The sequence below is a fragment of the Uranotaenia lowii genome, chromosome 3, assembly GCF_029784155.1.
Source record: "Uranotaenia lowii strain MFRU-FL chromosome 3, ASM2978415v1, whole genome shotgun sequence".
In the NCBI taxonomy this organism is placed as follows: domain Eukaryota; kingdom Metazoa; phylum Arthropoda; class Insecta; order Diptera; family Culicidae; genus Uranotaenia; species Uranotaenia lowii.
In genome coordinates, this window is record NC_073693.1 from 296,269,834 (window position 1) to 296,289,417 (window position 19,584).

The following is a 19,584-nucleotide window of genomic DNA, read 5'->3' on the forward strand; positions in this document are numbered from 1 at the left end:
TTTTTCACTGAACAACTTTGTCGAAGACCATAGCTTTGTATCTTATTAGCCAAATACTTAAGTTATTAGGTGTTGAATGGGGTCATATCTTTTGGCATTGAAGTACAAAAAATTCATTTGACATCACTGCTGGATGCCTAGCGAGGTATCGCACGACTACTTTTCATGCAATACTTCGAAAAGTCAGCAGTGATGGCAATTGAATTTATTGTTCTTCAATGCCAAGAAATGCTCCTTTACTTTTAAACAGCTAATAACTTTTTGCCTAATAAGAAACGAAGTTACGATCTTCGGTAAAGTTGTTCTGCAGAATTAATTAATTGGCATAAAACCCATCAACAGGCTCGGTTTCAGAGAAGAAACAAAATAGATGTTGATTTTTCAGTACAAAATATTCCATTTGTCCATAAAAACCTTCAAGTTCAAATTTACTCATGTTAACTTAAAAATTCCGCGAAAAATCATAGATGAGTTTGAGGGGGGTTTGAGAAATTCAAAAATAATCCCAAATTGACTCAGTCTTGTGTAGTAAGCTTAGATTTTGATTTTATTTATACAAATTTCCAATTTTCTGGTTAATTAGCTCTAAAGCTTTTTTGCCCTTCCTGAATTTGAAAACGTTTTTGTAGAAATTCTTGTTCTCAAACAGATTTCCATTGAAGAATGATATAATCTTAAACGATGCGCTTAGATAGAAAGACTCAAGCTTTATTGTTAGTTCAAATGAGAATTTTAATTTAAGAGTTTACCTACAAATGAACGTCAATTATAATTTGCCACCAACTTTCTCAATAGACAGCGGGTATCACCCTTATTCTGAAGACAGAAGATTTCAATTACCTGTGTTAGGCAATTACGTAACTCACAGATTTCATTACGTAATAAACCGGCAAAAACTATGTCCGCGTAATAGCTCCGCAGCCAGAACAGTAGGTAATGATAGTGAGTGAACCCACGTCTAAAAGGAACAAAAACAAATGGCAGCCTAATCAACGATCCGGGATCTATATGGCTACCTTCTTCATGCGACTGCTACGTAATTCCCGGCTAGATCACACGGAATGGGCTGGAATCGCTTAGCGGGAGGGATGATCTTTATCCGCAAAGCTAAGCGGTCCCCCGGAAAATTTATTGCTTCTCTGCTGGAGCTACCGCGCAATAAAGGGCAAGTTCGAAGAGCGTCCTCCCGGGGGACTACGCCACTAACACTCATTGAGATGATGCCAAATGTGGTAATACCTTACTAATTTTTTGCTCCCCCTCTGGAACTCACTTTTCGAAAGGTGCGGCCTTTCGCGATCTTGCCCAGCTAGCCAGCCAGAAGGCGAAGAGACACAATCAAATGGGAGTAATTAATTTTTTCTCACATTCCATAGAATCTTCAGATCCGCAATAATTGTCCGTTTGTGGTACCACACCAGAAACGTTTTATTATTGCCGAGCCCCGAGATCGCTCTTCTATTGGCATTGGTGTCGATTCTTGAATGATCGTCCAAATGTAGAAATGATTATTACGGTGACGCTAATTTAGAAATTATAACCTTCTCTGTTGGTGATCTGCGGAGTAGAGTGTGGTTCTCAAATTTAGTATCAAAAATTGAACAGCCAAAATTATCGTTTTTATTCGTTAAATATTCGTTGATTTGAAACGTACGATCCATGCCTACAATAGGTTGATTCATAATATATTTTTTACACTTATTAGTGACACTAAGAAATCCTATAGTTACACAAGGAAACTCAAGGGAAGCTGCTCAAAACCTCATTTTTTTACGATGTACATACTCCAAGACACAATATGGTATAAAAGGATGACTTCACCCATGTAATACTTCTGCCGGCAGTGTGATATCCGGAGGTTACGCCGACAAAGTCGGTATTTTACACCGACTAAACTGACTCGCGTGACGTTGAGAGTCACTCCACTCCGAGAATATTCTCTGTACCGCGAAATTCCCTTTTCCCTGCGATGTACACTGCAGAGATGGTCGAGTCTAATCCTCAAAGCTCCACTCGATGGAAACGAAACAACTCAGATACTACCCGGACCATGATGGCTCTAGATATGGTGGTCTCACTTTGGCAAAAAGTAGACGAGGGTTGGATGCGGAGGAGGAGCCGAAATTTGACAGCTGGCTGTCTGGCTGGGATGCCAGGTGCTCTGATTTTTGGTAAAACACGAAGTTTTTCCAATCATCAAGATATTGCTTAGACAAAGATTTCGCCTTGATTTTTGCAAATATAATTCATAGAATCGAAACAAAATCTTCCGGCTGAGCTCCGGGCTAGTAAGCAAACCTGGAAGAAGTTGGACCTATAAACGACGGTGCCAGCTTTGTCGGTAGCGGTTAGTAACATTAATTTTGCATTACTTATGACAAATTTATGCTTATTCAACACTTTTTTCTTTCAAGAGCTATCTAGAAGCATCAGAAAGTCATCGAATCGGATGGTAACATGGCGAGGCGTTACATTCCATCGTCCGAGAAGCGGCTGGCCCTCCTGCAGGAACATCCGATCTTCATCGAGATGAAAAAGCTACTTCAGGAGTGTAGTAATAATACGTAAGACTAGAAGTAAAATAAATAATTCGGCAGATACACGAACAAGCGTGTAAGGGATTTTGTTCAGTGCTTATTAAAAATAAAAATAAAATAAAAAAGTGAAAGATTTCAAATACGTTTATGAGAGAAAGAGAACAACCGAAAGAAAGCCTGCGAAAAGGTTGAAAGTCATTCTGAAAACTATTCTCTACGCGAACGGTTGCTTTTTCTTGCGCTTCTCTATTCGGTCAAAAAAATTCAATCGAGTTAAATTTAAAAGTTTACCTATCCCTACTAAAATGGAGCAAATTCACGACAGAAGTGGCGCGGTCGATGCTCCGACCAGTAAGTTGTAATTATTTGTTTTAATTTTGCAATTTAGGTTCGAATCACAATTTCAAAAAAAAATTAAAATGGCGGCGGAATGGCGTCGTTGAATACTAAAAAAAAAAAATAAAGTTAGCGGTAGATTCAACTAAAGAAAGAATAATGTGGATTCCGAATTTATTCGAGAACATGTGGTACTATTATAGCTAGGTTCCAAATTAACATTTTGGAGAACCTGAAGCTGGGAAAATAATCAGTAAGTTACACACAAAATTTTCGAGGCCGAAAATTAGCAAAATTTTGCTCAAATTTGACCAGCTAAAATCTTAGCAATCAATTTAGCAATTTTTTCGAACTAAAATTTTAGCAAACGAGAGAAAAGTTTAGCCGCCGCAATTTTTGCTCACTTTTCTAGCAAAAAACCGGAGGAAAAGATCGCCCGGACCTGAAATTTAAATATTCATTGTTTTTCTTTGCAATTTCGGAGGGAATGTTCGATTATTTAATAGAATACAAAAATAAGTTCACTTTCAATTGATGTTTCTCTTTATTTCGACACTTCATAACACGATCCTGGGAACGCGAAATGCCAAGCGATCGGCATCGGGGTCGTGCCGGATTCACCGCATTGAAATTCCAGCTGTGGTCCCTTTTGATTTTCGGACGGTTGCACCAAAAATCCGGAACCCCGTCGGCAGCAGCAACCTGATAGAAAAAAAACATCGATTAAAAAATCGGGAAAATTATACACTTCTCTATGGACTCTTACCTGTTCGCATCCACTATGGATTTGGCTACCATTTTGTCGTGAACTTAGCCACTGAAAGAACCGCCAGCATCGAATTTCCGGAACGGCACTGAATCACGTCGATTTGTTTTTTTGGCTCTATCGGCAGCGGCTGCTATCTAGAAATAAGGCGGCTAAAAAACCTTCGTTTTACTAAATTCGAGCAGTTAAACTTTCTGAAAACTAAAATCAAGTAAATTTAGCTTATTGCTAAATCAAAAGTAAAAAAATATTTATGCTAACGGAAAGTAACAGCGAATTTTTGCTAAGTGGAGCCCCGAAAATTTTGTGTGTAAACTTGAAAAGCTTGGCTCCAAATTGCAAATTTGGTGAGCCTGAGAAAGCATGAAAAAAAAATGAATATGGAAAGCTAGGTTCCAAATTTAAATTTGGAGAACCTGAAGCTGGACAAATAATCAGTGAGTTAAACTTGAGTAGCTTGGCTCCAAATTGAAAATTTGGTGAGCCTGAAGCACGGAAAAAAAAATCAAACTCGTTTACAATAGGGAAGCTAGGTTCCAAATTTAAATTTGGAGAACCTGAAGCAGGGAAAAAAAATTGGATAGCTAGGTTTCAAATTCGAAATTGGAGAACCTGAAGCAAACATAATCAGTATTTATAATTCAGTCCTTACTAAAAATGAAAAAAAACTGACAAAAAAAAATAATATTATGAATAAAATAAATTCAAATATGTGTTTCAGAAAATCCAAGAGGCAACAAAAATAAATTGGATCAAGCTTTAAAGGCCTTAGATCAGGAGAAGGAAAGGTCAGCTAGACTGGAGAACGAACTGGAAAAGGCTCTCGAGACAATTCAATCTCTTCAAACAAGACTTTTTAAACCAAGGGAAACGGTTAACGAACCTTCAGAAATAAATAGCGTCGAGTTCGGAGGCGAAATGGGCCCAACAAGTACTCATCGTTTGGGTCAGGTCAATCGGAATACATACCAGGCACCCTTGGCTGTACCATCTGCAGATCACTCAGAACAGGTAATCCACCCTGAAGCGATCAATTCTGAAGAACCTTTTCCAGCACCATCTAATCGTTCGGCTATGGTACCACGCGTTGCTTGTGCTCAACCATCCACGCTCAACTGTGAGGAATCGCGCTTCATGTCATCCATTCATCAAATATCGATATCTTCGATTAATATACCGGAATGTAAACCATCGGTTGACGGAGAAGATCTGGGACGTGCGGATTTTGAAGAGTGGAAAGAGTTATTAATGGGATCATTGAAGCTCGCCGGAGTTTATGATGAAATGACGCAATTTACTGTTTTCAAGCTCAAGGCAGGCCAACGACTGATAACAATTTTCAAAAATACCAAATCTGTAAAAGACATGCCAGATGAAAAAAGTTTCCCATTCTCAAATGCAATTCATCGGTTGACAGCATATTTCTCATCAGGATCGGCGGTTTTGTTACATCGTCGTAAATTGTCACTCCTAAAACAAAACATAGGAGAATCCGATCTTATGTACATCACCAGAGTCGGTGCAATGGCTCGACTGTGTGAGTTCCAACATAAGGAATTTTCAGAAATTGTACAAACCATAGCTGGTCATGCCCATAACAGAGAAGTGCGCTCAATGGCTTTAAAATTACTCAGTCGTGATGGTTCATTCTCCGACCTAGTCGATAAAGTCAGAGAGTTGGAAACCATTCGTCTGAACGAGGAACACTATCAACTGCAGTACGATAATCAGCAGGCAGCCTTATTGGCAACGGTGAATTATTCTAATTCTGGATACAAGTATCGTAGTTCCTCATCAAGAGGCTCGTTTAATAATCGTAAACCGTATCCTTACGACTCAAGGTTCCGATCGGAAACCGGCTTGAGTAATTCAAGAAGAATAGTTAGTGGTTATCGCGCCTCAGCAACTACGGTGCGTTGTTCATTTTGTACTAGTAATAAACATTCGAAGGAGGAATGCAGAGCAATGTTTAAAATCTGTCGTCGATGTGGAGAAAAAGGACACATCGAACGTATCTGCAAGGAAATAGCGAATAGAACTCTACCAGGTAGACAACCGACACAACAGAGATCCATAGCGTATGGTGGTGTGAAACCAGAAAATGCTAACGTGGCTTTGGTGGAAAAGATAGACGCAGAGCAACCCGTCAACGAAAATGTAGGTACCGACCTGGATTAACTGAATTGCAAACACTTGTTAGCTTTTCCTAGTTATCATATTCAGTTTCAGATTCAGAAATATTAATCTTGCTTTAATAAATACAGATTTAAAGAAAAATTTAAGAATATCTTGAGTTAACATGTGTTATCAATCAGACAGAGAAAACAGGTTTTAAAATTAAAATTTGTTTCAAAATATCGAATGCAATAAACGTTGATTACATCAAACTGTAAATTTTATTCTTATTCGACAGAACCAACTTGTACCGAAGAACGATGTACATTTCGTATGGAATGTGAATAATGCTACTACGAATTCTTTCATCCACAATGGTATTATTGAGGCAAAGATAGCTGGAGTCAATTGCAAATTTTTAATCGACTCAGGAGCCCAGGTTAACACGCTTTCAATGAACAGTTTTAAGGAACCCCCGTCTGTTGCCATCGCTGCTCCAGAAGATCCAATCGAGTAATCCGGATCTGATGGGTAGCATTTGGAAAAACCAGATGAAATTTTTGGCACTTTTGAATGAAGGAACCGATGAGCTGAAATAGGAAAATATGCGCAACGTTAGGCGCCTGAGCAGCATGACGATAAGTCCGATGAGTGAGTTGGGGAATCAGTTCGATCCACTGCAGACTGTTGATTGTCCGGAATGGATTGAGCCCCTGAAGGATTCTGCAGGTGATGCTGGCCAATTGCTAGTCATCCTCAAGTGCAGCAAAGCTCCAGCTCAGCGCTGCTCGTGGGTGGTGGTGAAGGTAGATTAACTGAATATATATATATATATATATATATATATATATATTTACAAAAGGTTTTATTAAGGCATTTTACTTATTAAGTTTTTATGTGCCGGGAGTATTTTTCCTAACTTTGGGTTAGTAAGAGGGGGGCCGTAATCGTCGCGGCTACTCAACTGTTAATTCAACTTATTATAGGAAAGGAAAGGGGATTAACTAGGGTCACTTCCAAGAACAGTTTCCGTTAGGGTCCGGTGGTGGCTTCCTGTAGCTGTGGTTTCGATAGCTACCTCAGGGTTTTCGACTTCCTGGCCAGCCTTCTTTGTGGTGTTGTAGGACCCGTCGGATGAAAGTTTGTTCTAATAAATATTAACTGAATATGTTAATATTAAAAAAGGCTTGAGCAGTATTTACATGATGCAACAGTTATTTGAAAATAAAATTTCGAATCATAAAATCGTTTATCATTTAATCATGAAAATTATCAATAGCAGAATTTATAGCATTCCTTTAGCAGAACCGATTTACGTTTATTTTCATCCAACACTTTTCGATTAAAGGGAAACAAAATAGCTCTTTGGATAAGGTAAAAAGAATATAAAAGGAGCAAGCAACATCCGGTTTAGGGTTTTAGTTGTTTGTTCCACCCTTTAAGATCCTTTCTATCATAACGGTCAATGAAAAGTTTTTCTTTTTCGGAACATACGGATAGACCGAACTGTATTGTAATTTTATTAAAAAAAAAAATACAAATTAATTCATTGAATATACTCATATCATTGCTTTTTCCGAAAACTCAATTTAAATATCATAAAATAAACTAAACCCCAGTACGGTTTTAAATCTTTTGATCTTTCGTTTACGATTGGCTTCTGCACATACATACACTTTTTTGCCATCTGATTTTTTATCACTAACACCTGGCATTCCTGGACCCCTTTTTTCGTAAACACTACAGCCAGCTGTCAAAACTTTTTTCAATATGGCGGAATGGCGATTTGGCATATGAGATCACCATATCTAGGGCCATCATGACCCGGTCGTTGAGTTACCCACGCTCATGGCATAGCAATGGCATTCACTACCCACACAGTTAACGAAAATTACCGGGTCCGGCCATTTATTTTACCGAACCTGTTCTGTAAATCTGAAAAAAATCGTTAATTTATGATTTTGACGTTTATTTCCTACCGAGCTTCGTTGATCGATTCTTGACTTGCCAAAGGTTATCAACTGTTCGGTAAAAATTGGAGAGAGTAATAAAATTAAAGCGTCTTCTGAAAATCCCGGTAATATTTACCAAAAACTGTGACATGTTCGGTAATTTCAGCATTCGATGAATAGCGTTTTACGTGAGATGATTCCAGTTTTGAATCTCGAATCATCTTGCTGTGCATCAAAAGCTTAAATTATCGAACGTTTTGTGGTTTCGGTAAAAATTACCAAACATTTTACAGTTTTAGGTAGATATAACCTAACTTTCGGTGAAAATTGCAGATATTTTGGCGAAAACTACCGAATTTTTGTAAAAAAATTTCCAGAGTTTCGGTGATAATTACAGGCATTTCTGTAAATTCTACCGTTTTTTTGGTAAATATTAGCGAACTTTAACAGCTTTCCGGTAAAAAATTCACGGTATTTCGGTAATAATTATAGGTTAATTCGGTAAACTCTACTGGTTGTTCGGTATATATTACCGAGCTTTTATAGAGCGGTCAAACCTTACCGACTTTTCGATAATAAATACAAGCCTCGGTTATTCAATAAGCGAGATTGATTTCATAAGAAAATCTTTTTATGTGTGATGTGAATTTTCACGAAATAATGCCTTGAAAAAAGTATCTTCACTCGAATTTCCTCTTAAAATGTATGCAAAATTTTTGGGAACCCCTGACACCGTAGTAAACTATCGCTTGATCTTTGCCGTATGAACGATGACATTTAGAACTGTGGGACCCAGCATCAGTCACCGGCCAGGTCGATCGTTCGCCCGGTCTTCTATCCGACCAGGATGGTTCTCCGGCGAAATCACGGCTCCCATCAAGGAACCATAAAGACCCGGACCGAACCACTGAACTATCTATGAACAAATCGAAATGAGTTTGTCGTTCGAGGGTTTGGCATGACCCAGGAGTCGGCATGGAAGCTGGCCGGCTGGCCATCATAATCATCGAATAGATGATCAGCGCGGACAGAAGCTTACAGTCGGTGCGGTGTGTTTGGATTAATTCAATCTAATAACCCCCGCTATGATGACTGCTGAGCAATTTATCACTAAGATGTTCTTGAATAATAGTTGTTGCTTGAGTTCTTTAATTAACTGTACGCGAAAGGTAAGATATTTTAATCTCAACAGATTTGGCAATTTCGTGGGAACTCTCTTACTTGCCTACTCGTATGTCGTTTAACCTCTCGGATTTCAATCATTATTTTGAAACTTATACATCCCAATTGCTTGTTAAGATTTTTTAACTATGTTTCCAAAATCAGTGGTTCAGTAGCGTTTGATTTTTTTTAATTATAAAACTATTCAGACTTTCTCATTTATTTTAGATGAAATTTATAGGTCCAAAACACTATCCATCAAGGAGATAAAGACAAAATTAAATGAAGATGAGAAATTTTGATATTTAAATATTTCCTATCTGGATGAGATATAATTGAATACTCGAATGGTTCAATATCACAAATTATATCATAAATTCTATGCAACCACAACTAAATCATATTACCTGTTGTTGTAATATAAACAAAATAATAACTTATCGAGATAGAATATAACAACTATTAAAATCTTATAGGAATAGTGTGCAAAACATATTGCCGACGGAAGATGAGAATCGAACTCTTCACTTGTTCAATACAATTTGGCCTCAGCCATCGAACATGAGTGGAACTGACCCCAAATGGCTTATTATTCTAGGAATGCTCGACTACCTAATGGTCGTCATTAGTCAACCATGATGTTTTGAATACTTTATATCGATTTCTCCCACACATTTTTCTCTTCTGTGAATATAAAGTAATCGCTTGAGCCATGAACACTTAATCGTACTCTAAGTCTTGCTTGACCTATTCCAACATGAAATCTCTCTTTGGAAAATTCATAGATAACGTCAATCGGCATGACAATTTCTACGACACTTTATGGTTATGTCATTTCGTCAGTGATTTAGCCGGATTATCCGTATTGAAGAAGTACAAACCCGGTGAGCTACCGGCCTACAAACCAACTCCGTACGGATTGATTTTCACAACTATGGTCCTCGGGTCAATATTGATACTCAATTTACTGTGCGACATTCACCGACTGCAATCGGGTTCGTTAATTTTACGGCATGGGATGCGAGCCGTTGGAGTGGCCAATGCAGCCTTGCTACTATTGTCAACCTTGCGGAAGATCTACTGCCGAAAATCGTCGGCCAAAAGCGTCCTCACGATTCTGGACTTCGATCGAAAGGTTTGGTTTGGTGATCTGAATTGCGTTATTCAATATTTTAAGAATGTTTTTTCTATACAGCTTTTAGATTTAGGGTATAAGATTGATATGGCCGCCCAAAATCGTTGGTTTAATCGTTACATCGTGGTGTCAATGGGTATTCTCAAGGGAGTTTTGGCGATAGCTTGCTATCTGACATTTGAATCAGCAAACGGTTCCTGGATAACATTTTTGTTGGTCTTCGGAACTGTTAGTGCTACCAATGTCATAGTGACAACAATGTTCGGCCAGATCATTACCCTGTCGTATGCCTTTCAGTATCGATTCAAAGCGTTACGGATATTTCTGAGGTGACTTCCTGTGAATCTTCTTTGCAAAAAATAATTTAAGATGAAATTTCATTTCAGTGAACTGATCCCTATTCAACCGGAGACGGTCAACCACTTCCGATCGGTTAATATTTCAAAAAACCGCACCGAAATTTGTGACAAAATAACTAAAACTGCTAAATTGTACAACCAGCTGGTGCTGCTCGTTGATGATCATAGTCGGGATCAGGGTCTTCAGCTGCTGCTTAGTCATGTTTCCGGGACCGTGTTTACCATCTTTAGTGCATTTACGATGTTCAGATTCATCATTAATGAGGATCAGCACAGTTCCCATCTAGCGGTTAACAATTTCTGTTGGAGTTTGTACTACATCTATTATATGACAACCAATACCATTTTGAGCAGTTTTATAACACTAGAAGTAAGTGTGGATCATAAATTCTTGTTTGAATTTCAGATATTTCATATATTACTCTTTATTCTAGGCTAAATCAGTAGGAGTCGTTGTTCATAAAGCCATAGGTTATTGTTCAGATGATACCATTTGTAATCAAGTAAGTCAAGATCTTCCAAGGAGCCTTTAGTAATTCTATCTTTGATTTCTATTGTCGTTTATTTGTTGTCATATAGGACGAAAAATGAGGCTATGGAATTAATTTAGAATTCCTTTAGAAAAAATCACTTATTCACCTTAACCAACTTTTAAGGCAAGAGTGAATGTTTCTGCTAAAAAGACTGGGCAAAAATGTATGTAATTTGGTTTTCTGGTGTACTTGATGATCCCTTTTTTCAACATTTCTCGATTATATTTCTGTGCAATTCTGGGCAATGTGGCATGTTTCAGATTTTTAAATCCAGTACTGGACTCCTATGAACGTAAAACATGGTGGCAGAAATTTATCAGACTTCTTTAAACTTGATTGAAAAATCGATTTCGTCTTTGTTTAGAATTCGATGCTTTGGAGTAACATTGATCAGTCTTTCGGTCTGTTCGTATTAACAAGTTTTCTGGATCATAAAGGATACAAAACACCTTCATGATATTTACAAATGCTAGTAAGAAATAAACTAAGGCAGTTCGTGTATTTAGGCCGAACCACAATTAAAATCAAAAGATGGACCATGATGCTGCATAAATTAAGGGGCTAAAATTTTTAACATCTATAGGTATAGCATTCCTGCTGAAATGCTCAAAGCCGACCCTGCCTCGTCAGCACAAATGATGCACCGTCTATTCGCTGACATTTGGGATACTGCAACATTCCCGGCCGACTGGATGCAGGGTATCCTCGTAAAGGTCCCGAAGAAAGGAGACCTGACAGAGTGCGGTAACTGGCGTGGCATAACTTTGATCTGTACAACCCTCAAAGTACTCTGCAAAGTGATCCTGAACAGGATCCAGGAGAAAATCGACGCTACACTCCGACGGCAGCAAGCTGAATTCCGATCCAGACGATCATGTGTGGACCACATCACAACGCTACGAATCATACTGGAACAAATCAACGAATTCCAGGACTCTCTTCTGCTGGTGTTCGTTGATTTCGAAAAAGCATTTGACCGACTGAACCACGAAAACATCTGGGCTGCTCTTAGACGACGAGGGGTCCCAGAGAAACTAGTCCATCTCATCGAAGCACAGTACGAGGCATTTTCGTGCAAGGTCTTGCACGACGGTGTCTTGTCCGAACCAATCCCGGTAACTGCTGGAGTGAGACAAGGATGTATTTTGTCACCGCTGCTTTTTCTCATCGTAATGGATGAGATCTTGACTGGATCGATTGACTGTAGACCAAACCGAGGATTGCCGTGGAATCCTTCAACCATGGAGCAACTATACGACCTTGACCTGGCAGACGATATTGTTTTGCTCGCCCAAACACAACAAGACATGCAGAGCAAACTCGACGACCTCACCGAAAGCTCCAAGGCAGCAGGTCTCAAAATCAATGTCGGAAAGACCAAGTCGATGGAAATCAATACAGAAAATCGTTCCAATTTCGTGGTAGCTGGACAACAGGTTGAGACAGTGGAGTGCTTCCAGTATCTTGGTAGCCAGATTACGCCTGATGGTGGGACCAAGAAGGACATCGAGACCCGGATCAGAAAAGCCCGATTTGCGTTTGCGAGTCTCCGAAACATCTGGCGGTCACGCCAGATCTCTCTACGAACTAAGATCCGAATCTTCAACTCAAACGTCAAATCCGTATTGCTGTACGGGTGTGAAACTTGGTGCACATATGCGGTGACGACGCGAAAACTGCAAGTTTTTGTGAATCGCTGCCTGCGGAACATCATCCGCGCATAGGTATATATAAAAAGCAATTTCTGTATGTTTGTTTGTTTGTTTGTTTGTTTGTCCTCTATAGACTCAGCCGTCTTGAGGGCTAGAGAGCTGAAATTTGGCATGGATGCTCATTAGAACCAGGAAGGATGAAAAATGTTTTTAGATTTTCGGATGACCCCTTCTGAAGGGGGTCTTCCATAGAAGACAAATATTGTTTTCGCGATATTGACGTTATTTTTCGTCGGATTGTGATGAAAATTTGCACATGTGTGTTTTGAAAGACGAGCAATCGATTTCAGGTGTCAAATTTTGTGTAAGGGGTCAGCCAAAGGGGTCGTCCATATTAACTGTTCGCTGTTTTTGCGATATTGACGTTATTATACATCGTATTCAGTTGAAAATTGGTACACGATAGTTTCGAGTGACGTGCAATCGATTTGAGGTATCAAATTTAGTATAAGGGGCCGGCAAAAGGGTCGTCCATATTAAATTTTAAGAATCTTAGTGATATTGTCGTTTTTATACATCGGATTGGGATGAAAATTTGCACATAGGAGTTATTAGGGACAAACAACTGATTTCACTCATCCAAACTAAAATCAGGGGTCGGCCAAACGGGTCGTCCATGTTAACTATTCACTGTTGATGCGATATTGTCGTTATTATACATCGATTTCAGACAAAAAATGGTACACGAGAGTTTTGAGAGATGAGCAATGAATTTCAGGTATTAAATTCAGTTTAAGGGGCCGGCATAAGGGTCGTCCATATAAACCTTTCAGTATTTTTGCAATATCGTCGTTATTATACTTCGGATTGGGATGAAAATTTGCACACGGTAGTTTTCAGGGACGGGCAACAAGAGCTGCCGAACGCTCAAGTTGGCAGAGCAACTGCACAAACATTTCAAGCTTGCACGAAGCAAGTAGGTTAAATAAAGTCTTAGCCAAATCAAAAGATTATCAGGCTTCATACCTTAAAACCCCTAGTGGTGATTATACATCAAACGACGAAGAAACATTAAGTTGTCTATTCAATACTCACTTTCCAGGATGTGTTGATCAAGATTCATCGATAGAGCCTGAGTTCTTTTCTGGAAATCTAGATTCCTTGCATTTTGCTCGGAAAATAGTTACTACAGAATCGATCAAATGGGCAATCGATGGTTTTGCTCAATACAAATCTCCTGGAAGTGACGGTTTATTTCCAGTTTTGCTTCAAAAAGGTTTCGATCGTTTCAAACACATATTAAGAAAAATAATGATAAGCAGTTTTGCTCATAAATATATTTCTAAACTTTGGCGGCAGATAGCCGTGAAATTCATCCCTAAAGGGGGACGATCATCATACGACGAAGCCAAAAGCTTTCGTCCTATTAGTCTAAGTTCATTTCTATTAAAAGCACTTGAACGTTTAATTGATCATCATATCAGGCAAGAATGCCTTGTCCAACATCCGCTTAATGCGACACAACATGCATACCAAACAGGAAAATCAACATTAACTCTTCTGCACAACGTAGTACATAATATTGAAAATAGTTTTTCACAGAAAGAATCATGTCTAGGAGCATTCCTAGACATAGAAGGAGCATTTGATAATGTCTCGTTAACATCAATAATGGATGCGGCACTACTTCATGGAGTGCCTAGTGTTATAACTAACTGGATTAGCGCAATGCTAAGTAACAGGAATCTTCATTCGTCTTTAAGACAGGCTTCAATAACAAAAGTTAGCACACGTGGTTGCCCACAGGGAGGTGTTCTATCACCTCTTTTGTGGAACCTAGTTGCAGACGGCTTGTTGAGAAAACTCAATGACCGTGGAATACCAACCTATGGATTCGCAGATGATTGCTGGTAAGAGGTTTGTGCATAAGCACATTATTTGATATAATGCAACAAGCTCTGCGCTCTGTTGAACGATGGTGTTCTCATGTAGAACTTTCAGTTAATCCTCTAAAAACTAATATTGTTTTATTTACTAAAAAACTTATCACCCGTGGGGTGCGCTCTCTGCTGTTTTATGGTTCCGAAATCACCGTGTCTAATCAAGTTAAATATTTGGGTGTCATTCTTGACTCCAAATTAAACTGGTCTGATCACATCGAATTCAGAATCAAAAAAGCATGCATGGCCTTCGGACAATGCCGACGTGCAATTGGAAAAAACTGGGGACTCAAACCCAAACATATTCACTGGATTTACTCCACAATAGTAAGACCAATTCTGGCCTATGGGTGTCTAGTGTGGTGGCAGAAAGGAGAAACAGTTCGGACTAAACTAAATCACCTTCAAAGAATGTGTCTTTTGGGGATGTCCGGATCGTTCACTACAACTCCTACTGCAGCACTAGAGGCTCTGTTTTCTATCAAACCTCTACACTTGTTCCTAAAACAGGAAGCCTTCTCATGTGCTTTTCGTCTACAGGCAGTTGGTCTCTGGCTATCGAAAGATATCGAAAGATCATCGAGTCATACAAATGTGTGGCCTGAATTAGTTAGATTAAACAAGTTTAATCTAGCGCCAAACGATTTAACACTCTCGAGTAGTTTTCCCTACATGGGGTTTAAAGTCAAATTTCCTTCTCCCCAAGAATGGTTATCAGGTTTCGTAGAGGACCAAATCTCCTCTCATATTGTATTCTATACTGACGGTTCATTATCAAACGGCCGTGCAGGTGCAGGAATTTACTGTCACGAGTTGAACATAGAATATGCTCAACCTCTAGGAAAATATTGTACAGTCTTTCAGGCTGAGCTATATGCTATTATGTATGGAGTGCAAATTGCACTTCAAAAGAAGATTATGTTCAGAACAATTTATTTCTGTTCAGATAGCCAAGCAGCTATCAAATCACTCAGTGCTTCCAGTTCTAGATCAAAACTGGTAATCGCATGCCGAAAAGCAATCGAAGAACTTGCTGAAGGCAATGGATTAAACCTTCTATGGGTACCCGGACATAAGGGAATTTTTGGAAACGAATGCGCCGACGAACTCGCTAGAGCTGGGTTGGAAAAGGAATTTTACGGACCAGAGCTGGCTGTCCCAATATCACCATGTTGGTTCAGAAACCAAATTCAAACTTGGTCCTCTAACCAGCATGAACGATACTGGGAAGAGTTGGACACTTGTCGTCAAACTAAATTATTTTTAGAAAAACCATCTCCAATCATATCGAGTTACTTATTAACTTTAAATAAATCTCATTGCAGCATCTTGATCAGAGCACTCTCCGGTCATTGTAAACTCACCTATCACATGCACAACATTCAGCGTGCTGAATCTCCAGTATGTGGTAGTTGTGAATCAGATGTGGAAGATCCCTTCCATCTTATATGTAACTGTCCCTCATTTGCCAGACTACGTTTTCGTACTCTGGGATCTTACGCTTTAAGCGAATCTGAGTTTAAGAAATTAAACTTAAAAAACATTCTATCATTCCTTACCGAATGTAGAAAAGAGCTTTAATGCTAATAATCCCTAGGGGAAAGGCTTTATGCCATCTTAAATAGATTGAATTTATTTCTTCCTTTTATAGGTTTTTCAGGTTTCTCAGGTAAATGATGAAATCTTGGATAAAAAAAAAAGGCTAGGCACAATTTTCCCGTATGTTTGCATAACGTGCCGCTATTAAGCCTACCCCCATTCTGATACCTGATACCTGAAGTTCCTGTTAATATAAAACGATAATTTTAAGATGCAAGGTGGTTGATATTATTAGCATATTTATGGATCTGTTTTAGATAATCGTTCAAAATAAACCGAAAAAAAAATCATGAACTACCAACTTGTACAGAAATTTTACTTACAAGTTGAAAGTAAAAAATCTACAGTAAATCAGAAAAAAATATTTTTCACAAAAGCTTTTTTTGCTAAGCTAGCCCTTTTTATTACATTTCTTTTGATGTAATAAATATACAAATTGGATTTATAGCAGTCAAATTTGCAACAAATTTGAATAGATACAATATTTTTCATTCAAGTTTTCTCCACACCAACTTGTGCACAAGATATTTTATTCAATCTAGTACCCCATGACTGGGCCATGAGTTAAAAAAGCGCGCGCTTTGATCAAGTTGTATGCAAGTCCTCTTGATGCCACGTTTTTCAGGCTGCATGAAGCTAAAACTTGAATAGGAACACAGTAATGATTTGAAAACTGATGCATGAATATCTGAATAACTTTGCTCCTATTCAGGCGATATGAACATTTTAAACATCAAATGAATTTCAATAAACAAGGGTATCTTAATAAGAAAAGATTTTGCAAGAAATATTTTTTTCGGATCTCATGCAGATTTTAAACCTTCAACTTGTAAATAAAATTTCTGTTCAAGTTGGCACTTAATGATTTTTAAAATTTAGTCGGTTTGTTTTGAACGATTATCTAAAACAGATCCATTATAATGCAAGTAATATCAACCACCATGCATCTTAAAATTATCGTTTTATATTAACAGGGGCTTTCTAGAACTCTCATAAGAAAATTTTCAAGAAAAATGGACTTTTTTTTCACAAAAACTCATTGCGCAGAACAGAGATTAGTTCAATTGATCTCAAATTTGGCAGAAATACTTGAAAATGCATGAGAATCAACCCATATGAGTCCGGCTGTGATCTGCGAAAAAAGCCGAAAAGTGAACTAGTCTAATACACAGCCAGATCTTTTCAGCATCCCGGTGAGTAGTAAAAGTACATTTACTACTCATCTCAACTAGGCCAGGCCCACTGTGCAGTACTCGCTAACTTTCAGCTACTCAGTTCAGAGTGACGATTACTCAAATGTCGCCAAAACCGCACCTACTCAGTTCTGACTAAACGGCTTTTACTCAGAACTGACTAACAGCCCTTTTCGCGACAACTGAGTCATGCTTACTCAGAATGCGCGAATAATTCTGAAGCGATTTTTTGCCCCTTTTTCATGCTAGGACAGTTAAAACCTGTATTATTATTCAGACAAATGATAGATTTGTTGATTTGATTAATAACAAAAGTCGAAATATATGCATAAACCTTTATTAAAAAAAAATTATATGAATTTTTGATTTTTGTTTCCGCCCGTCGGGTTTCGTCTCCCGGGCCGGGACCCATTATACCGTACTGGATCTATGGCAAATTTATTTGGACCGGTCATCATCGCAGCTAGTGACCGCGTGGGTTGATGATTTTTGGTCATTCCTGCAGGGGTTTTCCATGAACTATCCCGAGAACATATTAATTTGCAAAACTTCGGTGGATGTTTTCTTTTGAACTTCGGCTAAGTATCCTGAAATATGAAGAAAATTGGATTGATATCTAGAAATTACCTTTAAAATGAATATTTACCATGTAAATTTTCCAGTTTTTGTTGCATGAAAACAAACGAAGTCCGACTGCCTCGCACAAACTGATCAACATTTACTCAGTTGTCGCATTCAAGCACTCGAGTTCTCTGAGTGCCGAATTTCCTGTCGTCTGAGTAATCTTTCCGCTGATTTTTGAGTTCATAAAGATCAGCCGTCGGCTGCTTCATACATGTGGCGACGTCTGAGTAAAAGGTAGCCGGGCTTTGAGTATTTCAAATTTAGCGAGTATTGGATGCAGAGACAACTGGAACATAGGGAGGGAGAAACGTGGACAACAGTACCATACGTTTCCATGATTATAAAATCTTTGAAAAATACTTTACTGGACGTTTAATCAAACTACAAGTTTCGTAACCCCCCTTACCACCTACATCAACATAAAAATTTAAACAAAGTTTTTAACAAGTTTTATTTTCATTTTTTTTTCTATCTAACAGCTTTTGTTATTTTCTGAACAAATCAGCCAACGTTTGCCAAAAGTATCCTGCAAGCTATTTGCGTTCGATAAACCACTTATATTTTCCGTAAGTGCCAAAAGCCATTCCTGGAAACAAAGCTTAATTGATTAATTTTTCTTCCTTTCTGCAGACCATCGGAGCAATTGCAACTTACCTTATAATATTGATCCAATTTGATGTAACGTCCTAATAAATTAAGTGCCCCAATTTATCACAGTTCAACTTTGTGCTGGTTGTTTATTTCGATTGAAAGTATTCAAATGCAGCGTGTCCGAAATCAATTAAGGCTTAGGGGTGTCGTCGAGATCTAACGACAGTCATAGAAATTAATTCAATTATTAACCTTTCAAGCAATGACAAAATTCGTGAGCCAAATCTTCCCAAAAAAAGTTTCATGGAAATAGTATTTACTTAGCAATGATCGACATGGCATCGTCCTACATCCGTACGGCGATTCGGAGAATCCGACAGCACGAAACCGTTTACGATACCATCTGGACCGGCCATTGGTTGACGGATGTTTTGGGCGGATTGTCCACCTTAAGATTTCCGGATATCAATAGGAAAGACGACTTTCCAACGTTCAAAAAACATCCGGGGGGATTGTTCGTGGGTTTAATCGCCCTGTTCGCCACCTGCGTTATCAACTACACGGTAACGCTAGTATTCAACAACACATCCTCGTTCCTGATGCGTTACGGCGTTCAGATAATGTTTATGTTCGGTCCCATGACCTTAATCGTGATTATCAGTTTGAACATCCTTAATCGTGAGAGTTCGGTTGGAATGCTACACTCAATCCACAATCTGGATGGAAATGTAAAAAAAACTATTTTTTTTAATTTATTAGTTTTCTTCTAATTAAACTTGAATTTCAGCTGAAAAAATTGTCGTATTCCGTGGATCACGGCCATGTAAACAAGGTTATCAACATTATGGTCCTGATTGTAGCTATCTTTTTGTCGATAATCTTGGCAGCAGGAATGTATACTTTTTGGATCCTTTATTCCCATGATTTTCAAACTTTTTGTCTGATAATGTACAACGTTACCGTTTCGAACGTACTGGTAACGTCATTCGTGGGACAATTTATGGGTATTTTGTACGTCATACAGCATCGATTCAAATGTGTCAACAGTTGTTTGAAGTAAGTAAACAGTTGAATATCTGAACCTTGAAAAA

At 38.4% G+C, this 19,584-nt stretch overlaps 1 protein-coding gene across 1 annotated transcript; it reads left to right on the forward strand.

Moving 5' to 3' along the window:
* The first annotated feature begins 9,580 nt into the window (after positions 1-9,580).
* On the forward strand, positions 9,581-18,057 carry LOC129753618 (uncharacterized). The gene is made up of 5 exons (XM_055749453.1): positions 9,581-10,002; positions 10,063-10,331; positions 10,389-10,731; positions 10,796-10,864; positions 17,941-18,057. Exons 1-5 carry the CDS (start codon positions 9,625-9,627, stop codon positions 18,055-18,057), a joined length of 1,176 nt encoding a protein of 391 aa, XP_055605428.1. The 5' UTR covers positions 9,581-9,624.
* Positions 18,058-19,584: the final 1,527 nt, after the last annotated feature.